At 36.3% G+C, this 23,380-nt stretch overlaps 1 protein-coding gene across 1 annotated transcript in view; it reads right to left on the bottom strand.

Annotated features, from left to right (window-relative positions):
* LOC127857454 (uncharacterized protein C12orf56-like) overlaps positions 1 to 23,380 on the bottom strand; it is a 45,485-nt gene that overhangs the window by 6,594 nt on the left and 15,511 nt on the right. Inside the window, exons 4-12 of the mRNA XM_052393852.1 lie at positions 22,511 to 22,682; positions 20,863 to 20,933; positions 18,980 to 19,121; positions 18,063 to 18,160; positions 15,961 to 16,050; positions 14,628 to 14,712; positions 11,540 to 11,608; positions 3,075 to 3,152; positions 1,622 to 1,803 (exon numbers count right to left, since the gene is read on the bottom strand). Coding sequence (XP_052249812.1) covers positions 1,622 to 1,803; positions 3,075 to 3,152; positions 11,540 to 11,608; positions 14,628 to 14,712; positions 15,961 to 16,050; positions 18,063 to 18,160; positions 18,980 to 19,121; positions 20,863 to 20,933; positions 22,511 to 22,682 — 987 coding nt within the window. The remainder of the gene's footprint in view (positions 1 to 1,621; positions 1,804 to 3,074; positions 3,153 to 11,539; positions 11,609 to 14,627; positions 14,713 to 15,960; positions 16,051 to 18,062; positions 18,161 to 18,979; positions 19,122 to 20,862; positions 20,934 to 22,510; positions 22,683 to 23,380) is intronic.

Here is a 23,380-nt window from a genome sequence, read left to right as displayed (position 1 = left end):
TAACTGTTGTAAGTCTTTATAAAAGATGAAAAAAATGCAAATCCATAAATTTGTATTATAAGAACAATGACTGCTATTTGGAATGTTTTATGTAGAAAAGCATGGGAAAATGTATGAGTACAGATGTGTGTCTACGGCTAGACAGACGGAAAGACGTCCACGATGATTTCAGGATACAACCCTTTACTTTGTGTTCAAATTTTAATAACACTCAAATAATATCTACCGTAATAACTCTATGTTTTCGGACACTTAAAAATAATAAAATATTTTCGTGTCCGAAAACTTAGATACGAAAAATATTCACAAAATACAGGTGTCCGAAAACATAGAGCCGAAAATTGAAGTGTCCGAAAACAGCGTCAATTGTATCGACTACCGGTAATAGCACGCGCTTGTAAAATACCATGCAGTATAGTATAAATTACAGTTATATATTTTTGCACTGCATTTTAAATCATTTTAAATGCTTAATGTATTTGACAGAAAATTACTACAAGGTTTTACTTTGACCAACGAGTTCAAAGATGAGCAAGTGATGTACCGATACTCGCTAGTATGAACATGTAATTAAACTCAATAAAAAAGCAAACTATGATTTCTTTGTTTGTTCATTTCCGATAGTTGTAGTCTAACACCTTCCATTGTTCGTAAAACATGCAATTGGGTGTATCACACTTTGAAGCGTTTAGTATTTGTCACAGTTATTTTATTGAGAAGGGGTAGTACCATTGCGGTAGATAATTGAACTGTTAATTGGCAATACCCCTGGTAATTGTCATAACGCTTACCGGTATGCTATCGGGCGAAACCATTGTTTAACACTGGTTTACAAGGTTATTTACCCAATAACGCAAATGTAATGGTCCGTTGCCCTCAGGCATGCACCTGAAGTGTTTTATGATGTTAATCTGGTAGTAAAACCCCATGATCGAATCGTCATTAGATATCAAAAACAGGACCGAAATTTGGTAAAATAGCGCTGTAAAATATACTGTCTGAAAACTTAGAGACATTAATTATGGACGAAAACTCGTGTGTCCAGATTAAGAGTCACGAAATATAATTTTTTTTGCTAAAATAAGGGGTCTTCGAAAACTTAGAGTGTCCGAAAACATAGAGTAATTACGGTATTTTCTTGGAGGAAGATAGTATGTAATATGTACACCATTTATTAAACTTTTTATGATAATTCATAAACTTGATCTTTGTTTGACACATTTGTTCATATATTAAGGAACACAGTTACTGTATACTATTTTAAAGGCAATAAAAAAAATTACGTTGAATTAATACACACTGATACAAAATAACCAGACAGTATTTTTAAATCAGTAAGTACATGCAGATATTAATATAAATGAGCCTCACTCAGCGTAATCTGTGTTTAATACATGTGTGTAACTAAAGTGCTGTCCTAGATAAACGTATGCAGTCTGGAACCACACTTTCCACCTTCATTGGATTTTTGCTAAGAAAAGGCAAAATGAAACAAACCATAAAGGAGGAAAGTTTCATCCCTGATAAGCCTTTGCCAACTCAACAGGCTATTCTGGGATGAAACTTGACACACATGCATTAAGCCCAGTTTTCTCAGAACAAAGCTTATTTCTAAACGTACTTGAACTCTTCTGTGTAAGTGGTGGCAAGAAATGACTTGAGTCTTCGACTGTATTCCAAGAAATTATCGAGAACAAAGAACATCTGGTACAGAAGCACTGAATCTGGGGGCAACAGCTTGTCACCTGACGACTTTGAGATCATTTCTAGTAACAGGTCAACCAGTCTCGCCACAAACTTTTCCTAGAAAGGAATCAAAGCACTGAAAGTACTGGTGGATTATTGACATGAAATCTCACAACGTGGCCCTGATTCAAAAGGAAACTAAGTTCATTTAGAAAAACATTCAAGTTTCTAAACCCTGTCTTCGCCACTGCGATGTTTAGTGTGTTACTAGTCTCGGACCAGCTTCAATAGGAAAGAGTTAAAGGGAAACATACAATCTAAAATATCGCCTGTGTGAATCGAGTATTGTACATTCGGATACTTTTTCTCGGTAACGGCTTTTATCGTTATATAGAGAATACTAGCAATGCGCATGTACTAACATTTTCACAACACCCAATCAAATTGCGTTGCGTTAACAGAGAGTTAGTTCTGCGGCGTAGACAGAAGTGCTCCGAAGTTTGCAGTAATATGCAAATTAGGCTGAAGATTGGCTACTGTGTATTATTGCCGCTTTGCGTCAATAATCCAAAAATGGAAGTAATTCCCCATTGTCATATTTGTATGTTAAATTTATATTGAATATGGTGTTAAGCATGGAATAGCAAGAATGGAATGTCAACATAAAATACAATTAAATAAATTATAAAACACTTTTAATCATTGCCAGTATTTAATTTTGTGTTTGTAATAATTCATAATAGTAACTTATTTCAATTTGAGATACATCCTTTTGAATCCAGTATATCCTTCCCTCTATGTACACATTCTATCATCTGGCTACACTTTTCCAATTAAGTTTATAAGACATGGTATTTACAATCTGTCTTAAATGTTTCAGCTGTTAAAAGCCTCTATAACGCTCAAAATCAATGAAAATTTCGTAAAGTATTTTGTAACACCTAAACAAGCAGTGTTCCTTATAGCAACAGCCACAATTTCAAAGCTAGAAATGATATGATTACATAGATTTTTGTAGATACAAAATGCTCGTTTTTATTTATTTGTGACACAATTAATTCAATTTTAATTTCCCGCAAATATATCTATTCATATGACACACAAGTACTAAAATGGTACCATGTTAGTTTTCATTTGTCGTTGCAGGAAATTAAAATGGAATTACATATGCAAAACAATAATAAAAACGAACATTTTGTATCTACAAACATCTATTTTACCAGACCACATCTGTCGTTGAAATTTCGGCAATTGCCATAAGGAACTGTGATTTTTAATTGCTCAACTTTATTTAACAAAATATTGTATGAAATTTTTCGTTGATTTTGACTAGTAATAGGGCTTAAAATTCTCATGCGCAGTACAATTGAATCCCAATATCAACTCACAGTGTCTCTAAGTTCCTCCAGAGTGGAGATCATCCAGCTAATGTTGTAAAAGCTGCCTTCCAAGTGGCCCCAGTTAGCCTGTAACAAAGTGATGGCTTGAAAATTGTACTACAATTGCAGTTCCTGATATGAGAAGCACTCTGAGAAAACAGGGTTTAATGCATGAGTGCAAAGTGTTGTACCAGATTAGCTTGTGCAATCCCCACAGGCTTATCAGTGATGACAATTAACGCCTTAACTGGATTTTCGTCAAGAAGAGTCTTCCTTTAAAAAAAAATAAAAAAATAGAGCTTTGTCACAGACGTGATGAATACCCCCACATGCCGCGTTGACACATAATATTTTGCATGTTGTCTTAAAAAAACAAACAGTGGACATCATGCTCAATTTTTAAAACGCACTAAGTGACCCCTTGACCTAGTTTTTGACCCAGAAAGGCCCATGTTCTAACTTGGCCTTAAGATCATCTCCATAAAACTTCTGACCAAGTGTGGTGAAGATCGGATTTAAACTACTTGAAATAGAGAGCGGACACCATGCTCAATGTGTATAACGTACTAAGTGACCCTGTCACCTAGTTTTTGATCTCGCATTGCCCATGTTCAAACATGGCCTTCAGATAATCTAGATAAAACTTCTGACCAAGTTTGGTGAAGATCAGATGAAAACTACTTGAATAAGAGAGAGGACACCATGCTGAATGTTAAAACACGCACTAAGTGACCCCGTGACCTAGTTTTTGACCCGGCAAGGCCCATGTTCGAACTTGGCCTTAAGATCATCTGGATACAACTTCTGACCAAGTTTGGTGAAGATCGGATGAAAACTACTTGAATTAGAGAGCGGACAACATGCTGAATGTTTAAAACGCACTAAGTGACCCCGTGACCTAGTTTTTGACCCGGCAAGGCCCATGTTTGAACTTGGCCTAGACATCATGTAGATACAACTTCTGACCTCCGGTGAAACCGGTAGGGGACTAAAAACTTTTCGCATAGCACAACTCATATACTTACTCCACTTTTCATTTAGATCAGTAAAGTTTAATTATATATACATTAACATCCAATAAGAGTTTTATTACAAAAAACTTCATGTGTTTTATTTATTAATTGAGTTGTGTTCTGAGAAAACTGGGCATAATGCATGTGCGTAAAGTGTCGTCCCAGATTAGCCTGTGCAATCCGCACAGGCTAATCAGGGACGACACTTTCCGCTTTTATGACATTTTTTATTTTTATGAAGTCTCTTCTTAGCAAAAATCCAATTTAGGGGAAAAGTGTTGTCCCTGATTAGCCTGTGCAGACTGCACAGGCTAATCTGGGACGACACTTTACGCACATGTATGTTTTTGCCATCAAGACCTTACCATCTGGAGTCCTATTGTAGGAGAAATTTATTCAGAGACACATACAATTATCATAACACTCTGTTCTGATAATATCCAATGACAACAAAAAAAAAAACAGAATTCAATGGTTTAAACATCCATGCTTAGGTAACATGCCCACAACATATTTCACAGTGTTAAATGTGTATGTATAGAACCAGACGACCAAGCTGGGCTTGGGTCACTTATATGAGAAAAATGAACCATAATGATTTTAACTAATGTTACAGCATTTAAGCATAGGATTGAAGTGAGGAACTGACCACAAAGTCAAAAGAATAGACAAGTTTGCAATACATTCAATGAAACAAAATACTTTTTTAAAGTTAGTATAAAGTCCTCCAAGGTGAATTCCTTTAAAAAAAACTTATATCACCAAAGTTAAAACCCATGGTTGCTGACAGATTATAAGAACATCTTTTAAAGTGTTTGATATAACCAACAAGATGTGTTTGTGAAACACAATGTCCCCCTATATGATGTTTGACCTTGAAGGATGACCTTGACCTTGTGAAGGATGACCTTGACCTTTCACCACTCAAAATGTGCAGCTCCATGAGATACACATGCATGCCAAATATCAAGTTGCTATCTTCAATATTGCAAAAGTATTCATAAAATAAGCGATTTGGGCCACATATATTTGACCTCTGACCTTGAAGGATGACCTTGACCTTGACCTTTCACCACTCAAAATGTGCAGCTCCATGAGATACAAATTTTTTTTTTTTTTTTTTTTTTTTTTGATTGATTGATTGATTGATTTTATTTGGTAAACATATGAACATTACATAGTTACTACACAATGCAGACAATATAAAATATATTATCACAGCAATATACATAGCAAACCATGGAATGCACACACAATACCAAGGATAACACAAAAAAGAGAAAAATGATTTTCACTTATTTCCATTGTGGTCCTTGTTATTGGTGGCAGTAACCATGAAACAGTCATGCATTAGATTTTAATAATGTATATGTATCAAATATGTACTGTTTAATAAAGTATATTACTGATTAAGAATGAATAAATATAATCACATGTTCATTATTATCACAGAAGTTGCATAAGAAAGTTACACACTGCATAGGTAGTTAATAAACACACTTTGTAGCATACTATAAGTTAAAGAATAATTATGAGATCCTTGCATCTTATTGATCATAAGACTTAACTGAGGAGCTGCGCCATGAGCGCATGATACGCCCGTCGTTCGCCAATGAAGTAGTAAGGTAATAAATAACCCTTTGAATCATTTTTTTACTTCAGTTTATTTGTATTTGAATACAAAGTCCCATAACTCTGGAACAACAATTCAGAATTCCGTCAAAAACGAAAGGGGATCAGGGTTTATCAATATTAAGATTGTGTTGAAATTTGAAAAAAATCCATCGAAGGATATTTGAGCTACGGTAGGACATTCAATGAAATCACGAAATTTTGAAGAACAAAGTCCCATAACTCTGGAAAGACAATTCAGAATTCCGTCAAAAACGAAAGGGGATCAGGGTTTATCAATATTAAGATTGTGTTGAAATTTGAAAAAAATCCATCGAAGGATATTTGAGCTACAGTAGGACATTCAATGAAATCACGAAATTTTGACGAACAAAGTCCCATAACTCTGGAACAACAATTCAGAATTCCGCCAAAAACGAAAGGGGATCAGGGTTTATCAATATTAAGATTGTGTTGAAATTTGAAAAAAATCCATCGAAGGATATTTGAGCTACAGTAGGACATTCAATGAAATCACGAAATTTTGACGAACAAAGTCCCATAACTCTGGAAAGACAATTCAGAATTCCGTCAAAAACGAAAGGGGATCAGGGTTTATCAATATTAAGATTGTGTTGAAATTTGAAAAAAATCCATCGAAGGATATTTGAGCTACGGTAGGACATTCAATGAAATCACGAAATTTTGACGAACAAAGTCCCATAACTCTGGAACGACAATTCAGAATTCCGTCAAAAACGAAAGGGGATCAGGGTTTATCAATATTAAGATTGTGTTGAAATTTGAAAAAAATCCATCGAAGGATATTTGAGCTACAGTAGGACATTCAATGAAATCACGAAATTTTGACGAACAAAGTCCCATAACTCTGGAACGACAATTCAGAATTCCGTCAAAAACGAAAGGGGATCAGGGTTTATCAATATTAAGATTGTGTTGAAATTTGAAAAAAATCCATCGAAGGATATTTGAGCTACAGTAGGACATTCAATGAAATCACGAAATTTTGACGAACAAAGTCCCATAACTCTGGAACGACAATTCAGAATTCCGTCAAAAACGAAAGGGGATCAGGGTTTATCAATATTAAGATTGTGTTAAAATTTGAAGAAAATCTGTCAAAGGATATTTGACGTAGCGTACGACATTAACAGACGGACGGACGGACAGACGGACGGACGGACGGACAGACGCGGGGTATACCATAATACGTCCCGTCATAGACGGGCGTATAAAAATGTATCACAGTATTTTAACAGAACATAAAATTCATAATAAAAATTATACTATAAAAAGCTATAAAGACTCTAAAAACTGTTTCTTGATGGCACCCTTGAAATTGTTAGGTTTAGGTACATCCCTGATGTTTTGAGGAAGATTGTTCCATAAACAGATACCATTATATGTAAATGTTTTAGAACCAAAACTTCCTACTCTTGGTTTGGAAAAACGACCAGAGTCTTCAAATGTAAAATTTTCAGCAAAATGATCACATGCATGCCAAATATCAAGTTGCTATCTTAAATATATATATATATATATAAATAAATGCTAAAGTATTTATAAAATAAGCGATTTGGGCCACATATATTTGACCTCTGACCTTGAAGGATGACCTTGACCTTGCACCACTAAAAATGTGCATCTCCATGAGATACACATGCATGCCAAATATCAAGTTGCTATCTTCAATATTGTAAAAGTATTCAAAAATGAGCGATTTTGGCCATATATATTTAACCTCTGACCTTGAAGGATGACCTTGACCGTGACCTTTCACCACTCAACATGTGCAGCTTCATGAGATACACATGCATGCCAAATATGAAGTTGCTATCTTCAAAATAGCAAAAGTTATTGCAAAATGTTAAAGTTGGCGCAAACAAACCAACAGACAGGGCAAAAACAATATGTCCCCCACTACTATAGTGGGGGACATAAAAACAAGAGCTGTCACCATAGGATGACTTGTGCCCCCTATAAACGCTTGATAGAAGTTATGAGCTTTTTTTGAAACCTAAACGCAGATTTCGAAACCTAAGCGCGGACAAGTTCAAGGTCAAGGTCACAGGGGTCAAAATGCGCATGGAAAAGCCTTGTCCTTATACACATGCATGCCAAATATTAAATCGCTATCTGAAGCGACATAGAAGTTATGAGCATTTTTCGAAACCTAAACGCAAAGTGTAAAGGACAGACGGACAGTCCGATCACTATATGCCCTCCTTCGGGGGCATAAAAATTTGTTTCATCACATGTATGAAATGAATGGTCACAAATATGAATAAGAGCACCGTATAATGGGTGCCAACGCTTGGCTGCAGGTGCAGTTTTGAATAAATGAAAGCTTGTCAGAATATATTTTTTTGTAAGAGGTCACAGTGACCTTGACCTTTGACCTAGTGACCCAAAAATGGGTGTGGCGTGTAGAACTCATCAAGGTGTATCTACATATGAAGTTTTTAAAGTTGTAGGTGGAAGCACTTTGATTTTAGAGCAAAATGTCAAGGTTTTAGCACGACACGGACGGCGGACATCACGACAATCTGACAATGGCAATACCTCGGGTTTTCTCCTAAAACAGCCGAGCTAAAAAATGATGACACAGGACACCAGACCAAAGCCATAGACTGACCACATGAGCTCACTTTGTCCTCAAGTGAGTTAAAAAAAACTTCTTCAGTTTTCAGCTCTGAAGTTACAAAGTAATGTGAAAACACAACAATATGCAGCAAGTCTTCACTTTCTACAAAACAAAAAGAAACAAACATTTATGTACTAGTGAATTTCAAAAAAGTGTAGATTGAGCGTTAAACTGCTATATCCAGATGTCAGATATAAAAGTTACACAATCAGCCTTTGGTTGTTACTACATTCATATATCACAAGGAATGCCAACTGACCTCTTCCAAGAGCTGTTGCACACCTAACTGCAGACACCAACAGACATAAATAGTAAACAAACATGAGAAACATTTATCAAAGAGATCTGATGAGGTCTTAGTTAGCTCCACTGGTTTAAACACTGGTTTAAATGATTAACTGTTGTTTGTTTTCACAAAAAACTGAATTTATGTTCTGATGGAATGCAATCAAATGGTTTTCCATATATGGTTATGCAAACAGCCAAAAACTATAAGCACATGATGAAAAACATGCTATAACCTAATTTTTTTTTAACATACATTTTAAAATTTTAAAATTAATCCCAATTTCAACAATAAGGGTCATTAACTTAAATGATATATTTATACAGATTATACAAATGTAACTCAATTCAACAAGAAACCATCGGAGACGGGTGATGCTCCCCAAAGTTATTTTTTGTCACAATATTGCACTATATATTCAGATAAAAGGAAACGTCTTGTGGGCACAAAAGAAAATTTCAAAGGGCCATAACTCTGTGAAAAATCATCCGACCAGAACCCGCTGATAATATGCACATCTCCTCTTGGTAGTGAAGCTTCCCATAACGTTTTATTGAATTCCAGTAATTAGTTGCTGAGAAATAGCCCGGACAAGAATTGCACTACATGTACAATTAATGGAAAATTTCAAAGGGCCATAACTCTGTGAAAAATCATCTGACCAGAACCGGCTGATAATATGCACATCTCCTCTTGGTAGTGAAGCATCCCATAAAGTTTCATTGAATTCTGGTCATTAGTTGCTGAGAAATAGCCCGGACAAAAATTGTGCACGGACGGACAGACAGACAGACAGACGCACACAGGGACAGACGAAGCGCTGACTATATGCTCCCCCAAAAATAAATTTTGGGGGAGCATAATAAACCCTATACCACTTAGATACATGTTTTGACGCATTTGTAGTCCCTAAGAATGTAAAATTTAATTAAAGACCTTTCTTACTAGATTCAAGTTTTAAAGGCTTCATTTCCAACCATAAATTACTGATGAGCATCACACAGCATAAAACCTGACAAGACTGTGGTTGACTTGCAGGCTGTTCTGGTTTTATGCTGTTTGCACATAACCATTTTCACTGTGCTTCTGAGTGGGAAAGGGTTAAGTAAATGAAAAAAAAAATCAAGCAAATTGATATCCCCCCACCTCAAATAAACTTTGTTTATGAAACGTTGCAAATCCCATGATATAGGGTAGAATCATTAAGTGTAGGGTAATAATTAATAGGTAATAATTAAGTCTCGGGTAATTGCTTTTATAAATTGCAATTTCCCTCATTGATATATACACACCCATGAAGTTTCATGTTTAAATCTTGCAGCGTATCTGAGATATAGCCTTGAAAAGTTACATCATACACAAACAAGAAAGGGTTATAACTCTTTAAAAAAGTGCAGAGTTATTTTTCTTGAACATGCCACTTCTTCACTTTGATTTCTACACACCCACTTAGTTTCATGTTGAAATGTTGCATCTTATCTGAGAAATAGCCCTGAAAAATTCCATCATACAAAAACAACAAAGGGCAATAACTCTTATTTAAGAAAGTGAAGGGTTTTGGTTCTTAAGCATGGCACTTCTCCTGGTTAATATCGATACACCCATGAAGTTTCATGTTGAAATCTTGGATGATATCTGAGATAAAGCTCTGAAAAAAATGCATCATACAAAAAACAAACAAATGCCAATAAATCTTATTTAAGAAAGTTTAGTTTTTGATTATGGTTCTTCTGCATGGTTTTTCTTCTCAATAATATCTATACACGTATAAAGTTTCATGTTGACATCTTATATAGTTGCTTATATTTGCTTCTTTAATTTTAACTTGCCTCAGTTACAGTGGCAATGTTGATGATGTAAATTACAAATAATAAAACTCAGATAAAAGAAATACAATATTAACTGGTCAAGATTTTAAAAACGACTAAACATCTTGATAAAATTGTAATTTATAAACATTTTATTTTAGAAATCATTCAGTGATATAGATTAACAAATAAAAAAATAAGCTGTTTTAACTTTCAACTGATTTGTATGGTGAGTTTCATAAATGTGTCAATTAAGTCAAGGCTAATAGCAAAACTACCAGTAGTTCAATCTGTGTGAGTAAAACAAAACTTTATTTCCAACGTACACACTGTTTGGAACAACAAAGATGCTGATTTATTGCAGTATTACTGTGTATGTGTTGACTATTGATTACTGTCCTTGGTTTGACATGTTGTTTCTATTTGAGGCAAGCGTAAGTTTGAGGTATATCGCGGCCAAAAAATAAAATCTTACGATGTCTTCCAATAAAAACATATATTAATAAGACTATTGCCAAGCAATATAGTCCCCTACCGGCTCCACCATTGTCAGAAATTCCACCATTATCTGATTTTTTGTTATTTGTTGCCATAGCAACCAGAATTTTTGACGTAGGAACAAAATGAAATAAAGTGCATAATGTCCATATTGCCATCTATCCATGTTTCAAGTTTCATGAAAAAATATTAAGAACTTTTAAAGTTATCGCAGGATCCAGAAAAGTGTGACTGACTGACAGACAGACAGACAGACAGACAGACAGACAGACAGACAGACAGACAGACAGACAGACAGACAGACAGACAGACAGACAGACAGACAGACAGACAGACAGACAGACAGACAGACAGAGCGCAAACCATAAGTCCCCTCCGGTGAAACCAGTAGGGGACAAAAAAAGGTTAACCTTTCCAAAAAAATAAAAAAGGTTAACCAATTGTTTCATAGGTTAAGCTTTTTAGGTAAATGTATTGAAATTATTCTATATACTTTTAAAGAGGGGCATAAGTTTATGGGGAAGCCCGAAATTTGCCATTACATCACTGAAAGAACCCTTAGAAAGCATTTATGTCCATTTGAAATTTGTTACCTGTTTGGCCATAAGGAACAACTCAAACACCGTTCCCAGGGATGTTTTCAAAAACTGCTTCAGGATTTTCTGCAAGCACAGAGAAGGCCACATGTTTTAATCACACATTATAACAAAAGAAAGCCATAATCTGATAAAACAGGGCTTAATGCACGTGCCTAAAGTGCACTACCAAGCTAGCTTGTGAAGTCCACACAAGATAATCAGGAACAACACTTAATGCTTTTGTGAAATTGTCAAAGTTATTGTATCAAAATATGCTTACATATATTACATAAAGCTAAAAAACAAATTCTTGTAATGACTGAACTTCAAGACATACATTTATCTTACAATTGAAAAGTAACACTAGAACACTTTTGAAGATGATCTTAGTAAAAAAAAAAAGTAAAACTTAAACATTCAAATAGAATGCTTAGGTCTTTCTACATTGAAAACTTTAAAAACTGGTAATAAAAGTTAGTGCTAATGTTTTCTTGCAAAAAGTTAGTATGTATGTAAAAGTAAGAACTAATTCTAAGGAAAACCACTACTTAATGAACAACTAATTAAGTGACTGTTGTGGAAATATAAAGATAATAACAAAGACACATTGAAATATTATAGAAATTTAATGCCAGAGATAGTGCCAAAAACAAGACAAGATGGCATATTTGTGTTAAATTTGTTTTGGCAACATAATATCCAGTTAACAGGTAACACAACATTCAAGGAGAAAATATTGGCACTGCTCCAAATAATATTATCTTAACAAGCCACAAATCTATAAAAAAATATACTTGAAAAAAAATACAGGACATATAAAATTAGTGTAGTGTTTGGTTATATATAAGTAAATAATATCTCAATGACTGGTTTTGGTTGGTAAAATATGATGGATGCAATCTGATTGCTATTTTCTTATGGTATACTTAAAAACATGAAAATTGCTAATTGTTAAATGTGCCTGGTTTAAGATACAAATTATTCTAATAGCTGCATCACAGGGGAAACAATATGCAGCAAAGACATATTATGTTAATCCCTAAGATTTAAGTGGAGTACAACATTTTACAAGCAGGGGTGGCAAAATCTCAAAACATTCTACTTATTATAATGAAATGCATGCATGAATTAAAATATTTGAACAATAAATATAACAGTCTAATCCATATTTCTTGCTTGCTGTATTGGTTAATATCAGTTTAATATCTGTTAAATGACTAAAGTATAGAAAATTTGCTGTGTATAAGTATTCTTATAAATACCATGACTTGATGAGCAAGATGAAGCAATGATGCATTAGCTTTATAGGATAAATTTTAAGGGTGTAAAAACATTGGGTAGTTACATGTGAAATCATATCAGTACCGGTGTAACAGGCCATTTCTTCCGCCCTGGCCAATTTTTCCCCGGGGAAAAAATGGACTAGCCCATTTTTTCTCCGGGGAAAAAGTTGCCTAGGCCAATTCTTCCCCCCCTAGTCAAAATCTTCCCCCCTTAATTTTCATTTAATATATCTTTCTGTCTACACATTTTGGCCAGTTTTTCCCCCCTGGCCAGTTTTTCCCCCCCCCCTACCTTGTAAAAGTTTTAACAATAGAATTTTATTGAGAGTTGCAAAAACTGCATTCCCACTCTTATCTTTTATTTTACTTATCTTTTACATTTATTCTTCACTTTTCGGCCAGTATTTCCCCCCTGGCCATTTTTTTCCCCCCTACCATGTAAAAGTAGTTTTAACAACAGAATTTGATTGAGAGTTGCTAAAACTGCCTCCACCCCCTTATCTTTTATTATCTCCCGCGATAGGCGGAGGGATATTGTTTTGGCGTTGTCTGTCCATCTTTCTGTCCGTCCGGAGCCATATCTTGAAAGTGCTTTGGCGGATTTCATTGAAACTTGGTATGAGTATATATATATTTGGATAAGGGGATGATGCTAGCCAAATGGCATTGTACATCATCTGTTAATAACGGAGTTATGTCCCTTTGTATCTTGAAATAATGCTTTTTTGAGTGTCAAATATAACAGACGCATTGAAAAAATTGAAGTCATTTTGCAATAAATTCTTAATAAGGGAGGGGGGAAAGATTTGCCGAGGGGAAAAAAAATGGCAGAGAGTCATGTTGCAATTAATGCTTTAAGTAGGGGGGGAAAATTTGGCCAAGGGGGGGAAAGATTGGCCTGGGCCATTTTTTCCCCGGGGAAAAAAAAGGCCTAGGCCAATCTTTCCCCGGGGAAAAAATGGCCTACACCAAGTTTTCCCCGGGGAAAAACTGGCCGGGGGAAAAAATGGACCGCTACACCGGGTTTTGATACATTGGAATCAGACTTTTATTTATAACTTACTACACTTTGAGTGCTGTTTGAATAAAATGGCTCTTCAATGACATGTTAATTGGACATTATTTGACAGCTGATTTTGCTACCCCTGCCTAACAAGCTCAGTATACTTTCAAACTAAAGTATATACAACAGATTGTAAGAGCAAGACTGGTTTGGTAAAAGGCAATGACACTAAATAGGAAAAATCACTGAATTAATAGGCAACCAGTTGCAGAAGAAAACTTACAGTTATCTGAAATATTAAAGGAATAAATGTTAATTTAACGGAATAATGCTTTATCAGGACAACTGGGCTTAAGACATTGCTGCAGTATAATTTCAAATAAATAATCAGTAATAACTGTATCATAATAATAATTTTTAAATGTTTTTTTAGTTTACATATCAAACATTCCATTCAGTTAATATAAATATATGTATACATATGTATGTATATATTTATATGTATATAAAATATATTTAATATTCTTTGAAGGTACACAAATAAATACATTTAATGCATTTAACTAAAATATTTAAATAATTTGCTTGTCTTAATAACTGCAACTTACCGTGAGACCCAATTAATCAAATAAATTTTCAAGTGTTATTTATTTTGTTAAACTGTTTGAATACCAGATGTTAATTGGGAAAATCAGGCCTAATGCATCATAGTTACATATTAAGTCTTTTATTTTCTAAAAGCGCCATCCTGGATAATCTGGTGACATTCCTCAAGAGTACAGTATATTCGAATTTTGATAAGTTTACTTGCCATTACCTCAGAATCCATTTTGTCTCCCCTCTTGTCAGGTACATCAGGGTTACACGTGAGAACCATGAGTAGAGCTAGCACGGTCTTCCCTCTGCAAGCAGACCATATGTGTTAAATACCTTTCTTTCTAAATTCAAGTTTTAAAGGCTTCATCGCAAACCCTTAGTTACTGAAAAGAAGCAAACAGCATAAAACCTAACAGACTGAGAGTTACTTACAGGCTGTTCTGGTTTTAGGCTGGTTTCAAAAGCCATTTTCACTTTGCTTCTTATGGGAGAATTGCATCAAGTATCTTCCCAGATTAGCTTGTGCTGTTAAGGGAGGACACTTTACGCCTAAACTGGATTTATGCTTACAAGAGACTTCCATGAAACAAAAAATTTATGAAAGCAAAAAGTGCCCGCCCTGATTAGCCTGTGCGGACTGCTTTACACACATGCATTAAGCCTTGTTGTCTTATAGCACTGCTCATCTTATTCATGATAATTAAGTTTGAATAGCAAACAAGGGACAAAATTGTCACAAAACCAGGTTTTCAATTTGAAAAAAAAAGTCTGATAAAGGGAGACAAGTCAAACTGAACTGATTGTTTAAATTAACCCCCTTTGTTTCAAAATAAATCTATTTTAGTCGTGGCGACCTTGACCTTGGAGATATTGACGTAATTCTTTTGTATGACACACCGTCAAATGATGGTTAACAAATGTGCCAAATGATTTTAAAATCTCACAATGAATGACATAGTTATGGCCCGGACAAGCTCATTTATGGCCATTTTTGACCTTTGAACTCAAAGTATGACCTTGACCTTCGAGATATTGACGTAATTCTTTCGTATGACACACCGTCTAATGATGGTGAACAAATGTACCAAATGATTTTAAAATCTCACAATGAACGACAAAGTTATGGCCCGGACAAGCTTGTTCCGCCCGCCTGCCAGCCTGCCAGACTGCCAGCCCGCCAGCCGACATTCGCCAATCTAATAACCATTTTTTTCCTTCGGAAAACCTGGTTAAAAACAGCTATTTTCCTATGTCAATCTGGTAAGGGGTTAAATATAGAGAAGGGCGTTTAGTAATGTTTTGTATGCTATATCTCTGATTTTATTTAGTGAAATGCTTAGTATGAGGTAATTTAAATTAACAGAGTAACACATGTTGAATATTTGTGGGAACAGAAAAAAGTGGAAAAAAAGGGGGCAGAACTCTCCTTTTTTAATCAAGGTCTTTCAATTTACAATAAGTATTGCATTACCAAGACTATTAAAAAAACATGTCAAGATCTATTTTAAGCAAGGAAAATTACCCAAAGTTAGGATAAAAATGTTGTGCCCTACCTGTCAGTTTTCAGCGCCTGGGTCCGCTCCTGTATGATCTCGGACTCATGGAACATCATGTGCAGGATGTCAATCAGTAGAGTGATCAGCCTGGAACAAGCACCACCAGCTTTATAGTCAGCAAGGGATGGAATCAGCACCACCAACATTATAGTCAGGGAGGAATGAAACCAGCACTATCAGCTTTATAGTCAGCGAGGGATGGAACCAGCACCACCAACATTATAGTCAGGGAGGGATTGAACCACCATCATTATAGTCAGGGAGGGACATACACAGGGGACTACTCAATAGCCAAGGCTATCCCTAGCTAGGTCTATATACAAACCGCCTTTATCAAATGTTTTAGACCACCTGTGTAATGCTGCCCCCAACAAAAACCAAAGTATATAAAACTTCATCAGAATTTTAGGAGCGATTTTCACCAATGCATCAACACTGAAGTTTTTAATGGAAAACGTTGTAATGACCTTATCAATAAGCAAATAAACTGCCATTAAAACATCATGGAAATGTACCAATCAACAAGCATAATATTCAGAATTACACCTAAAAGTAGAATTAGCAGGATTTGGCAAAGAGGGAAAACTGAAAAGTTCTTTTCAAAGTAAATCAAGTTGGAATTTACAATATGAAAAACACAATGTTAGAGTTAACAATAAAACAAGGGCTGTTTGTAAAACATGCATGCCCCCCATATAGGCTCTCCGTTGTAGTGACAGCCATTGTGTGAATATGTTTTTTGTCACTTTTTTGACCTGAAAATCAATAGGGGTCATCTGGGAGTCACGATCAATCCACATATAAAGTTTCATGATCCTTGGCATAAGCGTTCTTCAGTTATCATCCGGAAACCATGTTTCTATTTCGGGTCACCGTGACCTTGACCTTTGACCTAGTGACCTGAAAATCAATAGGGGTCATCTGCGAGTCATGATCAATGTACCTATGAAGTTTCATGATCCTAGGCATAAGCGTTCTTGAGAAATCATCCGGAAACCATTTTACTATTTCGGGTCACCATGACCTTGACCTTTGACCTAGTGAACTCAAAATCAATAGGGGTCATCTGCGAGTCATGATCAATGTACCTATGAAATTTCATGATCGTAGCCATAAGCGTTCTTGAGTTATCATCCGGAAACCATTTTACTATTTCTGGTCGCTGTGACCTTGACCTTTGATATAGTGACCTGAAAATCAATAGGGGTCAACTGCGAGTCATGATCAATCTACCTATCAAGTTTCATGATCCTAGGCATAAGCCTTCTTGAGTAATCATCCAGAAACCATTTTACTATTTTAGGTCACCGTGACCTTGACCTTTGACCTTGTGACCTGAAAATCAATAGGGGTCATCAGCCAGTCATTATCAATCTACCTATCAAGTTTCATGATCCTAGGCATAAGCGTTCTTGAGTTATTATCCGGAAACCATTTTACTATTTTTGGTGACCGTGACCTTTGACCTAGTGACTTGAAAATCAATAGGGGTCATCTGCCAGTCATTATCAATCTACCTATGAAGTTTCATGATTCTAAGCATAAGCGTTCTTGAGTTATCATCCGGAAACCATTTTACTATTTCGGGTCACCGTGACCTTGACCTTTGACCTAGTGACCTGAAAATCAATAGGGGTCATCTGCGAGTCCTGATCAAACTACCTATTAAGTTTCATGATCTTAGGCATAAGCGTTCTTCAGTTATCATCCGGAAACCATTTTACTATTTCGGGTCACCGTGACCTTGACCTTTGACCTAGTGACCTCAAAATCAATAGGGGTCATCTGCGAGTCATGATCAATGTTCCTATGAAGTTTCATGATCCTAGGCGTAAGCGTTCTTGAGTTATCATCCGGAAACCACCTGGTGGACAAACCGACCGACCGACAGACTGACATGAGCAAAGCATATACCCCCTCTTCTTCGAAGGGGGGCATAAAAATCATGCCTTCAAAAAGGCTTTTACTCACAACCGCATGTTGGTAAGATGGAAACCATGATGTTCACCATAATACTTTAATATTTTGATAATAGGAAAATAATATAAAATAACAGAAATGACAAAACAATGATGATTGATACATGAGAACATTCTTACTCAAATTCATTGACCCTCATAGCTGGATCAGCCTTAGCCAGTGACTTGGGGAGATAATTCTGAAGCTGGCTCACAAAGAACTTCAACAGGTCTGTGTCCTGAAAAGGAGAATAACTTGTTTACAGAATTGTAACAAGTAATTTTAAATTAATCAATAAACAAGACATGTTTTCAAAGGGCTAGGTTGCCTGCATGTTTCCACCTTTGTCTTGAAACTCTGCTAATGTCACAAACAGGCTGTTTATGGCCAAATATGACCTCTTTGACCTCTAAGTGTGTCGTTCCCCTTTGAGATCATACGCCAGGTGATACATGGAATGCTCAGTCCCCTCAAGGCAGTAATTTGTAGTAAGTTCTTTTGAAATCGCAATTTTCTTAACTGTCATCTTAAGATAGTATACTTTTGTAGCAAGTACTTACAAGATCAATCAATATGTTGATGAGACAAGAAATTATGGACTGGTGAACAGTGCAACTGCTAAATGCCGCCTTCTTTGAAGGGGGGTGTATATTAAAATGCACCACTGACTTAAAGGTGCAGTAATTTTCAATTGAGTATTTAAATCATGCTTTTTATAGATTTCACAACCAAAACAGGTTAATCATTGCTTTCTTTGATGTCGAAAATTCACTCACAAATGTCTTTACTAAACCAAAAAGTCTGAAAGATTACCACTCAGATAATTACTTATAGGGGGTTGTCCCTTTAAAAATGTAATAAAATATTTAAGACCATTCAAGTTTTCAAAGCCTTTATTTGCAACCCATAGATACTGATAAGCAGCACACAGCATAAAACCTGAACAGACTGCAAGTGGCTTGCAGACTGTTTTGGTTTTATGCTTGTTGCATATAGCCATTTTAAGTTTTCTTCTGAGTGGGAATGGGTAAATGAAGACTGCAACACTGTCACCAACCTTCCAGAAGAATCGTTTGAGCACATAGTTCCTTTCTGTGGCCAGCTTGAGTTCATTGAGGAGGTAGAACAGATCCTCCATGTCCAACTGATCCTTAAGGAGGTCACGCTTCAACTCCTGGAACAGGATCTCCTGCTTACCTCTGAAACAATCAACAAATACGGGATGGATTGTCTGGCTTCCCGCTAAAACAAACAACATATTCCATAATTGTCCTGCTTCTTGCTTAAACATCCAAATTAATATTGGATAGATTGTCCTGCTTCCAACTAAAACTTACAACATATAGCTTTTTTATAGGAGAGATTGCCCATCTTCCCTCTGAAAAAAAACACAAGAGGTGTGGTTGTCAGGAACACAATGCCCCCTATTGCGGCGCTTTGAAATAAAATTTCAATATATCATTTGGCAGGTTTAGAAATTATCTACCTTTTAAAGCTTATTACTTCCCTTGGATTGTATTTTTTGACGTTTGACCTTGAAGGATGACCTTGACCTTTCACCACTCAAAATGTGCAGCTTCATGAGATACATATGCATGCCAAATATTAAGTTGCTATCTTCAATATTCAAAAAGTTATGACCAAACTTTAACCAAGGTTAAAGTTTTGGGACACACACAATGAATGAATGACAGACAGTCAGGCCAAAAACAATATGCCCCCGATCTTTCGATCCGAAGGCATAAAAACAATGATTGGATAGATTGGCCTGCTTCCGTCTTAGAAACAATACATTGAAAAGATTGATCCTCTTCCACTCAAACAAAAAAACGGGCCTGCAGTGTTGCGCTCATATGCATCTGGTATAAACTTACAGTACTGTCCTAATTGCCACATGCCAACTCAAACATTTGGTTTGGCCAGTTGCTAGTGTAGAGGTGTTTATTAGTAAATATACAGTGCTAGCAATCATCATTAATAACATTTGCGCTTTGCTTTGAGAAAATGAAGTTTAATGTATGTTTGTAAAGTGTGATCACAGATTAGCCTGTGCAGGCCACACAGGCTTATCAGGGACGTCACTTTCCGCTTAAATGGAATTTTTTTGTTTAAAAGAAGTCTGCTCATCACAAAATCCAGTTTAGACATAAAGTGTCATGCCTGATAAGTCTCTGCAGACTGCACAGGCTAATCAGGGACAATATTTTAAGCACATATTTTAAACTCCGTCGTCCATTAGAAGCAAGACTCAATTCATGGCTGCATTATTTCAAGCCTCACCTCTGAGATCCCTTCATTATGCTGCCTTACCTCTGAGATCCCTTCATTATGCTGCCTTACCTTTGAGATCCCTTCATTACGCTGCCTTACCTCTGAGATCCCTTCATTATGCTGCCTTACCTCTGAGATCCCTTCATTATGCTGCCTTACCTTTGAGATCACTTCATTATGCTGCCTTACCTTTGAGATCCCTTCATTACGCTGCCTTACCTCTGAGATCCCTTCATTAGGCTGCCTTACCTTTGAGATCCCTTCATTATGCTGCCTTACCTTTGAGATCCCTTCATTATGCTGCCTTACCTTTGAGATCACTTCATTGTGCTGCCTTACCTCCGAGATCCCTTCATTATGCTGCCTTAATTTTGAGATCCCTTCATTATGCTGCCTTATCTCCGAGATCCCTTCATTACGCTGCCTTACCTCTGAGATCCCTTCATTATGCTGCCTTACCTCTGAGATCCCTTCATTATGCTGCCTTACCTCTGAGATCCCTTTATTACGCTGCCTTACCTCTGAGATCCCTTCATTATGCTGCCTTACCTCTGAGATCCCTTCATTATGCTGCCTTACCTCTGAGATCCCTTCATTATGCTGCCTTACCTCTGAGATCCCTTCATTATGCTGCCTTACCTCTGAGATCCCTTCATTACGCTGCCTTACCTCTGAGATCCCTTCATTATGCTGCCTTTTGGAGTCTCTGGTACCTCAGGATTCAACATGAGCGTCGAAGACTGAAAATGAAGGATGCACAGATGTAATTACTGCAGCAGATTTTTTAATCACTCTCATTGTTTCCTTTCTCATTGTTTACTCTTTGACAATCAACACTTTTCATTCCAGCACCCCTATGTATGTCATCCTTTGATGTTTTTTTGTCATAATCACAAACAAAACAAGGGCTGTTTGTAAAACATGCATGCCCCCCATATGGGCTGTCAGTTGTAGTGGCAGCAATTGTGTGAATACGTTTTTTGTCACTGTGACCTTGACCTTTGACCTAGTGACCTGAAAATCAATTGGGGTCATCTGCGAGTCATGATCAATGTACCTATGAAGTTTCATGATCCTAGGCATAAGCTTTCTTGAGTTATAGTCCGGAAACCATTTTACTGTGTCAAGTCACCGTGACCTTGACCTTTGACCTAGTGACCTGAAAATCAATAGGGGTCATCTGCGAGTCATGATCAATGTACCTATGAAGTTTCATGATCCTAGGCGTAAGCTTTCTTGAGTTATCATCCGGAAACCATTTTACTGGTTCGATTCACCTTGACCTTTGACCTTGTGACCTCGAAATCAATAATGGTCATCTGCGAGTCATGATCAATGTACCTATGAAGTTTCATGATCCTAGGCGTAAGCGTTCTTGAGTTATCATCCAGAAACCATTTTACTGGTTCGAGTCACCGTGACCTTGACCTTTGACCTAGTAACCTGAAAATCAATAGGGGTCATCTGCGAGTCATGATCAATGTACCTATGAAGTTTCATGATCCTAGGCGTAAGCGTTCTTGAGTTATCATCCAAAAACCATTTTACTGGTTCTAGTCACCATGACCTTGACCTTTGACCTAGTGATCTGAAAATCTTTAGGGGTCATCTGCCAGTCATGATCAATATACATATGAAGTTTCATGATCCTGGGCCTAAGCGTTCTTGAGTTATCATCTGGAAACCATCTGGTGGACGGACAGACTGACGGACGGAACAACGGACGGTCCCACCCACATATGCAAAACAATATACCCCCTCTTCTTCGAAGGGGGGCATAAAAAGCTTGAACAGTGTTCAAATATATTTTGACTTGCCTTCGATTACAAATTGTGATATGAATCTTGACCAAAGATGTATAATATTGTCTCAAAAGAAATATAAAAAAAGAAGACATTTTGTACCCATTTTTTACAAATAATTTTTTTTTTTAAACTCTCATTAATGTTTCAAAAGAAATGGGACTGTACATCAATGAAAAGCTCAGTTTATCAATGAAAACCTTTCATTCATGTTTCAAATAAAATATAACAGTATATCAATGAAAACCTCAGGTATTTCAATGAAAACCTCTCATTTATGTTTCGAAGGACATAATGCAGAATAACAATGAAAATCTTTGTACATCAATAAACATTTTCCATTAAGGTTTCAAACAACATAGCACAGTATATAAATGAAAATCTCAGAAAATTCCAGTAAATCATTAAAATGATTCAACATCTTTTATTAATGTTTCAAAAGGACAAAGTACAGTATAACAATGAGATTATCTCATAAAGAATTAGACAAGACATTTCAGAAAAATCAATCTCACCAAAAGGCAATTGCACCAGGCACTTCGTATCAACATGAGCATAGGTGACAAACTACTAAGTAGGTAGAGGTGTAACACGGCCCGCCGTTTCTCCAGGATACCTTCCACACTGAGCAGTGACAGGCGCTGGACTGAACCCCCGTAGTCTGACAGAGACGCCATACTGAGAACACTGTCAAAACAAATAAAAAAGTCATTCAAAAACGGGTCTACAGAGTAATGCAGCCAGTGTCGCACAGTTTGTGGTTAACAAAATAACATAAATGTTGACAAAGTCAATTTCTGTTCTCATAACAATTTATTTCTGTTGATTTATTTCTTATATAACGCTTTCCAATGTCAGAACATTGGCTGTGGGCGTGATACTAATTTAACTAATACATATAGATATAAACAAGATATGTGTTTGTCAGAAACACAATGTCCCCCTTTGCGCCGCTTTGAAGCTATATATTTGACCTTTGGCCTTGAAGGATGACCTTGACCTGGACCTTTCACCACTCAAAATGTGCAGCTCCATGAGATACACATGCATGCCAAATATCAAGTTGCTTACTTCAATATTGCAAAAGTTATTGCAAATGTTAAAGTTGGCGCAAAAAAACAAACACACAAACAAACCAACAGACAGGGCAAACAAAATATGTCCCCCACTATAGTGGTGGGGGACATAAAAACAAAATCTTTGATTGTTACGCCTGCAATTCTGATTTGTAAAAAGTATTTGTCTCCGCACGTGCTAATTGTTGATTCGCTAAAATGTACTGATTCAATGACACTCCCAGGAAATGGCATGACAAATCATTCACGCTCAACCCTTTTAGTGGATGTAGATGATGGCTAACCAAGAATAGAATGCTAGAGGCAATC

The sequence above is a fragment of the Dreissena polymorpha genome, chromosome 1 (assembly GCF_020536995.1).
Source record: "Dreissena polymorpha isolate Duluth1 chromosome 1, UMN_Dpol_1.0, whole genome shotgun sequence".
Lineage (NCBI taxonomy): Eukaryota > Metazoa > Mollusca > Bivalvia > Myida > Dreissenidae > Dreissena > Dreissena polymorpha.
The sequence above is the reverse complement of the archived record's forward strand: the minus strand, read 5'-3'. Positions and strand labels throughout refer to the sequence as shown.